Source organism: Triticum dicoccoides, chromosome 3B, assembly GCF_002162155.2.
Source record: "Triticum dicoccoides isolate Atlit2015 ecotype Zavitan chromosome 3B, WEW_v2.0, whole genome shotgun sequence".
Classification (NCBI taxonomy): Eukaryota; Viridiplantae; Streptophyta; class Magnoliopsida; order Poales; family Poaceae; genus Triticum; species Triticum dicoccoides.
In genome coordinates, this window is record NC_041385.1 from 13,484,019 (window position 1) to 13,495,398 (window position 11,380).

At 45.2% G+C, this 11,380-nt stretch overlaps 1 protein-coding gene across 1 annotated transcript; it reads left to right on the forward strand.

Moving 5' to 3' along the window:
• The first annotated feature begins 6,534 nt into the window (after positions 1 to 6,534).
• On the forward strand, positions 6,535 to 9,503 carry LOC119274396 (protein GID8 homolog). The gene is made up of 5 exons (XM_037555092.1): positions 6,535 to 6,825; positions 6,950 to 7,056; positions 7,928 to 8,059; positions 8,226 to 8,382; positions 9,059 to 9,503. Exons 1-5 carry the CDS (start codon positions 6,663 to 6,665, stop codon positions 9,178 to 9,180), a joined length of 681 nt encoding a protein of 226 aa, XP_037410989.1. The 5' UTR covers positions 6,535 to 6,662; the 3' UTR covers positions 9,181 to 9,503.
• The last annotated feature ends 1,877 nt before the right edge of the window (positions 9,504 to 11,380 follow it).

Consider the following 11,380-nt stretch of genomic DNA (forward strand, 5'->3'; position numbering starts at 1 on the left):
TTTTTGCGTGTAGCACACAGGAAACGTTACACAGCCATATCCAAGTACTAAGTGGTAGTACTAATTACGCATGCTATCACCTTGTAAGGCAGCCTGGGAGCCGTTTACTCAAGACTTCAGGTGTAAAGTGAAATTGGACTTTCTTTCACACACAAGAAAGACTTCAATTTCATCAAGAAAGTAGCAAACATCTTTACACCAGGAGACCATCGCGATCAATAACGGCAGGGAAAAAACAGTACCAGTTCAAACAAAACACATTTGCAGGCTGTGGACTTGCACTTCTAAACCCCTGCATCCACAAAATAAGCAAACAACATGCGCCCATCAACGCGTTCTCAGTTCCAAGCTCTCACTCGTCGCCCGACCGGCTCAGCACTTGTAGCTGCTGTGCTTGCTGCCGTCGGCCCGTCGTATGTTTCTCGCCGGACTGGTTGCGCTGGTAGTTGCTGTGGCTGCCGTCGCTCGCGTCGGTGTACTGGTCGCGCTCGTAGTTGTTGCTGTTGCTACTGCCGTCGCACGGCTCGCCGGACCGCGGCTGCTGCTGGTCCTGCACTGCGTCGGACGTCGGCAGGCGCTGCAGGTTCTTGACGTACGCCCAGGCCTCCCGCTGGAAGACCTTGTTCCACCAGCGGTCGACGTTCTTGCGGCGCTGAAACGCGGGTGGAAGGCGAGATTGTGGGCGTTGGGCACGGACAATTTCACCATCAATCCCGTTGTCGCTGCTGGCCGTGGCCACCGTGAGGAGGCCGCAAATGAACCAGCCTCAGGCATCTCCCATCCTCCGTCGGCTTCGTCCCACAAACCACCGCCGTCCTGCGAGGCTGCGCGCGTCGTCCATTGTCGCGGGATGCAGGCCAGCAAGCAAGCTGGTTTCCTCCGGCAACGACGTTCGCGCCTGAGAGGGCCTACAGCTCCTCATGGCGGTGACAGTGGATGCGGCCTCGCATGCGTCGGTGGTGCGCTCAGTCGATGGACCGACCAAGGAGGCTAGAACGAAGGAGGACGCCGTACACGGCAAGTTGTTGATACGGTCCTGTGAGCTACCGGCTACGGGCCTTGGTAGGCTGCCTCGCGCGCTGGGGCACATGTGCGTCCGTCTTCTCTCGCCGGCTCAAAGTGGAGGTCGTAGCTTGCACGACCACGAAGCCAGCCACCACCGTGGCCCGCATCCACCCGTCGTCGAAGCCTAGGGCTGCGGCCGAGCGGCTCGACGGGCTGAAGCTGCGGCCGATCCTCACCAGCCCGACCGGCGCCGCAAAGAAGGTCGACGGGGAGGAGGCCGCCTCGGGTAGCGGCACCGTCGGCGACGGCTGCTACACGTGAAGCCGAGCGGCGGGCTGATGGAGCAGCCTGGCGACCATCATGCTACAGAGGCGCCCTCACTGCCGCTAAGCACCACCGCGTCATCGTCGCCGAGTTCCAGCGCGCCTGGCTCGACGATATAACCGGCTCAGGCCGCCACCGAACCCTGGCTGCTTGGCCGCCACCCTGCCCATCTCGCTGTCGCTCTCGGCGAGTCGTTGCTGGTGGAAGTGGTGGAGAATTGAGGAAGATGGAGATGAAGCTACGTTAATGGATTAGGGAGAACGCCCTTGACTGAAGGCTGGGGGACCTTTTATAGGTGTACTACAAAGGCGGTGGAGGATATTATGGTATTCTTCTTCTTCTTCCCAGGGCCTTCGAGAGGGCACGATTCAAGGGCGGCAAGGCGGCGGCCGCATTGGGAATTGTAGATAAAGCGGTGGGGAGAATATCAAGAAGGAAACCTCCAGACAACCGCATGCGAAGGGAAGCGACGCAAGTCACAAGAGGCGGGCTCATCACATGCAGATTTCCAACAAACAGACGTGGTCAAATCAAACACATGCATCCCCTCAAAAAATAAATAAATCAAACACATGCATAAACTGACACAGCAAAAAGAATGTTGCATATTTCCTTCGGAATTGCTAGGCTCACCCAGAATCGCACCCGGTCATATCCCCCAGTAAATGACGTGTCACCTCCTGATTGGACCCTTTTTCACTGATAAGAAAAGGTAAAAAAAAAAGGGTAAATCAAACCTGGCCAGATTTAGTATATTTAGAATGTGTATGATTGGTTTGGGTTGTACATGGGTTTGAGAAAATAAGCGTGTGAGCGAGGAGGTGTGGGTTCCACTTCCACGTACACGATATTGTACTTGCACACGTCCGGGATGATGTTTTTTTAGCATCATAGACTTTATTCATCGAATGATAGCCAGATCGTTTACATAGTGGTGAAGAATAAAGTCAGGGATGACTATTTCCCATGCTTCAAACTTGTCAGAACTAATACAGTGTTTTGCTAAAGCATCTGCTACCGGATTGGCCTCTCCACTATAGTGATCAAAAGTGATACTAGCAAACTCCAGTGCCAGAAGGGAACTGAGGGAGTGATGTACTAAGGGGTCCTCGGGGCGACGTCCCATTGTACCTGGGCCAGACTGGTGGAGCCGTACTATGACAGGAGATCTATGAAGCCGTGGTGTGCCCTCCAAGTCAAGAAGGCGTAGGATCTCTTTAATTCCTAATTGTAATCTATCTTCGGTAACCTTAACCCTATCGGTGTCTTATAAACCGAGGGTTGTAGTCATTAGAGGGAGAACTATCTTCATCCCCCGTAGCCTAGGGTTAGCTCGTAACGATCTCGAGGTAGATCAACTCTGTAAACATACACATCGCATATAATCAAGCAGGAGTAGGGTTTTACCTCTTAGAGAGGGTCCGAACCTAGGTAAATATCATGTCCCCCATCTCCTGTTACCCATCGATCCTAGATCCACAGCTCGGGACCCCCTACCCCGAGGTCTGCCGGTTCTGACACCGACAGGAACACTCGGCTATGATTGGCACAGATGTTCCCATATATTCGTTTGGGTCAGACATGGCCTCAAGCGCTTTGAGACAGTCAGACTCGACTGCCAAATTCATGCACCCCAAATTTGCTCCAAGATTTAAACCACATTGAATAGCGATTAGTTCTGCTGCTTCTATACTGGCCACATGCTATAGATGAGTTGCTGCACCTAGGAACTTACCGTGGCGGGCAATGACACCACAAGATCATGTGAAATTATCCGCATGAAAAGAAGCATCAACATTTATTTTAACAACTCCCACTCCAGGTTTCTTCCATATATGATCCCTCTTGCGAATAGGCTGATTTGAAGTATTTGCTCGCAAAAAAATTGTTGCTAGCACCCACATCGTCCTTGCTGCTTGTTGAGGCATCTGAACTATCATCCGGGATGATGTGTTCATCGTGCACAGTTCACAAGTTTTGAGGGCGTGTGTTGTTGGGTCCTGTCGCACATGTTCTCTTTGAGCCGTGTGCCACTCATCGCACATGCTTTGCTAGGCTTCCTCCTGTGTGTTGCATGGATCCAACACGCATGCTTTATTGTGCAAAGAAATTTACTAAAGCGGGATGGATTTTTTACATTTGGATTAGCACCGTAATAAGCAAATTTGCCATGGCTGCAACATTTCTTTTCCACCTCTCCCAAACCCTAAGCCTTTGGTTCTTGGAGAAATTATTCGATAAACTCAAGAGTAAAGCATCCCAAAGCAAGATAAACCCATTCCGCACACTTTGACCATTCAGTTTTGTGTTGAGCTGAAATTCGGTCCTTGGCATTTGCCCTCAACTTTTGAAGGTTGGAGACTCTTAGGCGATAGGAGTTCTTTGATGAGGATAAACTTGTTGTGATTTATCCCAAATCTTTGTGAAGGTTTGAAGGCCGCCTCAAGGTCTACCACTAAGTGGTTGAGAATCCGAATCATTCTGATATCTCAAGCAGAATAGGGTGAGTCTTTGTAGTGTTGGTATGCCATCATGGTAATACCCACCCCTTTAATGTATTAGCTCCCCTTCAAGGAAGTGAACATCGGAATACATCCTCGTCTCCGTCTCGTCGGAAATGCGTAACCCCAACTCTCTACTTGTGGTTTACTATGGTCACTTGATATTCTGGCGCTACGAAACTATTTCATGGAGAGAGAGAAAGATTGACAGATCATTGCATGCCTTGTGGTCAGAAACTTGGAGAGACTTGAGTGAGTTTGAGAGCTCCTCTCTTCCTCCTTTTATAGTGTGAGCAAGGGGTAGAGGGAGGGGAAAAGCGACCCACCAAAGGTGGGAGAAAAGCCCCATGGGGGGCCTTTCCACCCTTGGCCGGCCACACCTTGGGCTCCCTCATGGGGGCCCCAGCTCCCGCAAAACATGCTCCACCAAATATGAGAGGTGTTCTCCAGCCCCCCCTCCACCCACCCCACCCAAAAGGGGGCGCCCCCATAACGCACTTCCATGATTTATGGGATCTTGTCGCCCCACACCAGGACAAGATGTTTCCGCACATGCATTTCCTCCGGAAAATTCCTGGCAGTGCCAGAACATTTTTGGCACCCTCCAAAATTACCAAACGCCATCTGAAACATTTCGGGTATGATGTGTTTCCCTGAAACAATTTATGCTTTCTCCAAAACACTTCCTATTTTCTCGCTAAAACCGTTATCTCCAAAAATTTCCCCGTGACTTTCTCTCGGACTCCCGGACTAGTACTCAGCAAATAGATGACCCTTAAGTGTGTGACCCTGTAGATTCGGTGAAGTATAGACATGACCGGAACCTCTTTCGATCAATGATCAATAGAAGAACCGTGGACATCCATATTGACCCCTATACCCACACGAATAAATATTCGAGTGAAATTGTAGTTATCAAATGATGTTCCCGTTGCTTCACGATATGTTACAAATACCCGAGGTTAGATTTAATGGCATCCCCGTGAATCGATAAGTTGTTCACTATGCATATTACCTCATTAACATTTTTGTTCTCTTTTCTTGTTACCGCGTTCTGGCTTCCCTGTGATCAAACCACACTGTGCCTGTCCAAACGATGATAGATACCGTAACACCGAGAGGGCCTAATATCTCTCCATCGTCAGATGAGCAAATCTTAGTCTTGAGCTATCTAGTCCCTTGTCATACTTTTCTACGAACCCGTAAGCCGCCATAATAGCACCTTGTTATGGATGACGTTTAACAAACCCCAAAGTTCACGAGGCAAGTATGAAGAAACTCGGTACCTTCATGGTCTAAGAAATTATGCAAACGTTTAACTTTATCTGTGTTATAAACCATTAACTTATTATGAATGAATCTCATAGCATAACAACAATTTGGTCAGTCAACACAACTGTTCTTCTAACATTGTGTCCTCAAACTTGTCGGCATACTCATGCCCATGATCAGAAAAACAGAACCATCATGCAACACTTGAGCTAGTCTTAGAGGCTAGACTAGGAAATCTATTTTACCATTTACTATTCCACATGTGCGTATGAGTTTTCATCCGAGCCTCGTGGTCATTGCAGACACGAGAACCATAGCAGTTATAGCACAAAATATAAACATAATTATGTACATAGAAATAAAAATAATATTTAGTATTTGCCTCTAGGGCATATTTCCTATAGTATGGCAAGTGCTGTTTTGGAAGGAGTTGCCACACCTTCGCCTTTCACAACTTTCCTTCTCTGCCACCAGATGTACCAAGATCCAACCAAGATAGACTCTTGGAAGCCGAGATCTTCCAGTGTGGTTGGATTACGCCTTTGATCTCCAAGGATAATCGCAAGCACGACACCACCAGATCGGTTCGAGACAAGGGCCTGGAGGCCATTTCTTGAAGACCCCAAAGCTTTCCACACTACTTTAGCTCAAACACACGTATCTAAATTCTTTTAATGTAACTGCAGAAGGACAATACAGTGGGGATACATGATTTGGGAACAATACCTTCAATCTGGATAGTACTACCCTTGCCATCACAGAAAGCACATGTAATACCTGGCATTGACAAATAAGAAGAAAGGAAATAACATTAAAAATACATGTTCAAATTTTATATACGTGATGGACACTCAAAAAAGCACACGATAGACTTTTTTGTATGGGTGCTCATTTGTTAATACAACAAAAAATGCTTCTTTTGTATGGTTGCATTTTTTTTTCAGAATATGTGATGGACATTTTAAAAATATGATTAATTTTTTTAAACCACCATAAACTTTACTTATATATTCTAAACATTAAAAAATACACAATAAACATTCTTTAAATGCGCATTGAATAACCGTGTTAAATTGTTTATAAAACAAATACATGCCAAACAATTTTGAATGAAATGAATTTTAACAAAGAAAATAAGAACCAAATTAAAATAATATTTATAAAAAATTAATAAAAAGTGAAACAAGAAAAGAAAAGAAAAGAAAAGGGGAAAATCAATAGCAAATAAACAGGAAATAAAATAAAGAGAAAAAGCTTGCCAGCCGTGTAAAGGTCAGTCAGAGTCCAGGTAGTCAGCCCAGCCCACCATCTGAAAGAAAATTAAATTACCAACCCACCCCCATCGTTTTCCCCTACCAACCCAACCAAGCCCAAGCGGCTCCAGTCCGCCGCCGCCTGCCCTAGCGACGCCGCCGCGCCGTACCTCACCGCCGACGCCTCAATCCCGCCCCACGCCGCCCTCCCCAAAGCACCTCATCCTCTCGCGCGCGTCGCCGTTGCCGCCCTCGCCGCTCCCCTCTCCCCCTCATCGCGGCGAAGTCAACCCCTCCCCCGCGCCCCATGGCGACCTCGAAGAAGGTGGTGACGCGCGAGGAGTGGGAGGGGAAGCTGCGCGACGTCAAGATCCGCAAGGAGGACATGAACCGCCTCGTCATGAACTTCCTCGTCACCGAGGGCTTCGTCGACGCCGCCGACCGCTTCCGCGTCGAGTCCGGCACCCAACGTACCGTACGCCTTTGCCCGCGCGCTCGCGCGCAATCGAGCCCCTCTCGCTCGCCCGCAGTGTGATTAAGATTCATGGATTGGGCACGGAGTGCGGCCTGATTGATGCGGTTTTTGTGCTGCAGCGGAGATTGACCTGGCGACCATCACCGACCGGATGGAGGTGAAGAAGGCGGTTCAGTCGGGGAACGTCCAGGAGGCTATCGAGAGGATCAACGATCTCAACCCCACGGTTTGGCTCCGCCTCTCTTGCTCGCAGTTTCGGTTCGTATTTCGGTGTTGGTGTTGGAGTATCTGAAAAGTGAGATTGGGGGAGGTAGTTTGGGTAACTTTGCTGTATGCCTGTATGCAACAATCAAGCAACAATCAATTTCAGATAAGAGAAATAATACTACCCCATAGCATAGTGGATCAAAGTGTGAATTCAGTACTGATGATCGATGTGGTTTGTCTTTGGACTGTACTTGCCTTTTGCTAGAAGTTTTTCTTCTACGTGGAACTTAGGAATATGCGGTTCAGAAATTACATCTTTGTTTGATTGAGAAAACTGCGTTTGTCGCCGGTTTTGGCCTCTGCTTAATAAAGCTAGGGGCTGGGGGGAGACCCCTTTCTTTCAACCAAAAAAAACTGCATTTATTGCTTAGAATTTTAGTAAGAATGGAGGAGGGCAATGATCTTGCAGTTTTTGGGTACTTTGCTGTATGCCTGTGTGTGCTAAGGACATTCTGGGTTCTCCATTATGTGTTGCTGGTGAGCAATGATGTAACAGTAATTAATTTCACATGTCACTGTTGACCAAATTGTTAATCCAGTACTGGTGATAGATGTGGTTTGTCTTTGGACCATGCTTGTTTTTTTTTTTTGCTAGAAGTTGTTCTTTTTCTATGTGAAGCTTAGGTATATGCGTATCAGAAATTGCATCTATGTTTGATTGACAAAACTACATTTGCTTGTTTTTCAGCCGGTGGTATATTTATATTGTTTGTATACTGCTGAGTGAAGTTTTGTATGAGTTCTATAGAGCTGAGGGTCCAATTGTGCATTTTTCATAGTGGGGTACGTTGAATTTTGACTTCATATCCTGACTATACTTCCATCTGCAGATTCTTGATACGAATCCCGAAATATACTTCCATCTGCAGCAACAAAAGCTGATAGAGTTGATTCGTGTGGGGAAAATACATGAAGCTTTGGAGTTTGCTCAAGAAGAACTTGCACCAAGAGGCGAAGAAAATGTAATCTTCAGTAAAAAAAAATTATCCCCCTTACCTTGGTTAAGAGTCAGTGTTCGAACCTATATCGATTACAATGCAATTCCTCCTGGTAGCTAGTTTTTCCCGTTAATACCACTGCATTTAAGAGCATTCTGTGACCTTACTTTTGGTCTGTGAAATTTTGCAGCTAGCCTTTCTCGAGGAAATAGAGAAAACAGTAGCACTTTTGGTTTTTGAAGATGTAAAGAACTGCCCATACGGGGAACTATTGGATGTTTCTCAACGTTTGAAGACAGCAAGTGAAGTTAACGCCGCCATCCTTACAAGCCAAAGCCATGAGAAAGGTATGTACTAAGTTGCAGACGCATGTATATGTTGTGATACCCTTTTTATTTGCTTATCTTTTTGATGATTTATTGTCACTGAAGTGTACCTGCATGCCCGTGTCATATGAAATGATACCATATTTCTTATTTTATAATAAGCTACCTTTTGGTAGAAAAAGAGATCAGACTGACAAGTGTAATTCTTATTCTAGAACTATGCACAAAAACATGGTGTATTTAAACTAAATATACCAGAAGGTTACCAGACTTTTTTTTGAGATGAAGGTTACCTGACTTAAACATTAGTACTTTGTATAACCAAGTACTGCCATGTTCAAAACAGTTTGCCCTTAAGCTTATCATGTGTGACCAGCGGTCAATATAGAAAAACACTGATTAACATTGGTGAAATAACTGCGTAGGGATACTACTTGTCAAACATCTTTTGAGATGTGCTGTTGAAAGAAATCAGGATGAATCTTCTCACGTTTTATTTATATAAGATTCATATTAACTACACAAAATTTTAAAACTTTTCATCTCAGTGCTGCTTTGCTTTTCGATTGCCGTTTCATACATTTGAAGCAGAATGAAACTTTCGTTGCTGTGTTTGGGCTCTTTCGAACTGCTAGCATGCTTGTGGCAGAGTTTTTGTTTTATAGAAGATCCTTGATCTTTGCGTTCATATTGGCAGATCCAAAACTCCCTAGCCTGTTGAAGATGTTGATTTGGGCTCAAAACCAGCTGAGCGAAAAGGCAGCGTATCCACGAATCAATAACCTGTCCACTGCCGACCTAGAAGATCCAGCTATATGATGAGCTGCTGCTGCCGAGGTGTTTACTAGGGACAGGAGCTCAGTAGGCACCAAGTACAAACTGTCTGAGCTGAGGTCTGTTAGTTGTTCGTTACCTGCGGGTGCAGTACTTGAATACACTGCTTGTTTTATCAGCGTTGGCAAAAAGCTGACATGGGAATTTTTCGCTCTCTCCTGTTGTTCATATGATGATGCAGAGGATGGTTTCGTTACATTTTACTAGGTGGTAAATGTTTCGTTTGATTTTCATAGAACTGCCGTGTGTGGTGCTCATCTTACACAAAAGAATGATTGAGGCAAAGTTTAGACGTTCGATTCATGTTCTTTCTCTTTGCAAATGATTGTGATTTACTCTGTATCACACAGTGATTTAGCAGCAGGTTTTCACATGAGGTGGATGGAATACCAAGCTCCAAATGATTGTCCAAATTTTGTACTTGCTGAGTTATGCCTTGCACAATGCATCCGCTCTGTTATATCTTGCACGATGCTTTGTTCTACTGGCATATCTTGCAAATATGAGCATTTTTGTGCATATGTATTTTGCAAGAAATGAAACAGAAATAACAGCTAAATATACATGCACGGCTGAAACCATAAGAAACCAGGCAAGCAGGTTTGTTTTTCTGCTTTTAAAATGAAAGCCTTTTTATTGATTCTATGCAAAATCAAAGTCTAAAGCCCCTAAATAGGAGCTTCTTTTTCGGCTTATAAGAAAAGCCAAGAGAAAACACAACCAAAACCCAGGCGCGCTCGCCCCTGACCCAGGCACTCGCACCCGACCCCGGCGCGCTCGCCCCCGACCCGTCGGCCCTCGCCTCCCTCCTCTGCTTCCTCCCCTCCCAACCTTGACCGTCGTCGGGCCTGCCTCCTCGCCCCTGCACCCTCTGTAAACCCCCCCTCTCTCTCTGCAAGGGTTCTTCGATTAATTTACTTAGGTTTTAGTTAGGGCAGTATGTTAATTAGGTTATCTACTTAGTTATGAATTTAGCTAGGTTTCAAAATTAGCTGAATTTATATGCAAATTTGAACTGGACATGTGATATGTGGATATGTCATGTTTGGAAAATGATCCGAGTGGCCTATGTTACGCCGGAATGTTGATTCATTTCCGTTCCGGTGAATTTCAGGCGCTCGATATGTCCATTTTTTAGCAAAGGTCATGCCGAAATTTCCCGTGAATAAAGGCATGATTTGTGCTACATAGTTGGCATATCGAGTGCTGGCACATAGATTTATTTTCATGTCATTTCTCATTTATTCATGCTTTTAGAAATAAATGAGGACACTTAATCATAGGAAACATGTCGAACAACGAAGAAACTGGGCCTTCTGACCAGGCAAGCAGGTTTGTTTTTCTGCTTTTAAAATGAAAGCCTTTTTATTGATTCTATGCAAAATCAAAGTCTAAAGCCCCTAAATAGGAGCTTCTTTTTTGGCTTATAAGGCAAATTGGAAAAGCCAAGAGAAAACCCAACCAAACACTAGTGTGAATTTTTGGAGGCTGGGCTCCATATGGGGCCTGTTTTTTCTAAATAAAATAATAATTAAAAAACATATTTAAAAGTTTTAAAAAAATTCAAAATAATCATCCATGGAAGTATATGTCTTCTGCACAAACGTGTGAAAAAATAGTTTGATTTTTTTGTGAATTGTATGCTGTACAAAAAAATCTGGCCCAACAAAAAAAATGTCCACCCATTTTGAAAAATGCATATTTATCTTTTTTTGTTCGCCACATGTGAAAGTATAATGTTACGGAAATTATGCATGTCACTGGCGGGCGGACCCTAGGCCATTATCTAGTTTTGTTTAATAAAAAGTAAAATAAAAATATATTTAGGGGAAGAAGTTTCATGGGATCTGCCAAAAGTAGGTCTCAAAAAACTTCCCCTAAAATTTAGGGACATAATGTAGAAGCACTTCTATGGGAAGTTTTTTAGAGAAATTGTTGGTAGTTATTCTTAGCTCGTTGCCGAAATCTAAAGTCTAGACTGCTAGCCATGGAGGTTAAAGAGCCTGGCCATTGTCTAGTTATGTGCTCGCACTGACTTGTGGTCTCCGCCGGCTGCTGAAGCGTAGACCAATTATGGAACTGAGTGTAGTTTCACGAATCTCAACTCCTGAGTCCCACCCATACAATTTTCCTTCCCCGAGATCCCCAATATCCTGACTCTTTCACTACCTCATCCTTCTCCAGA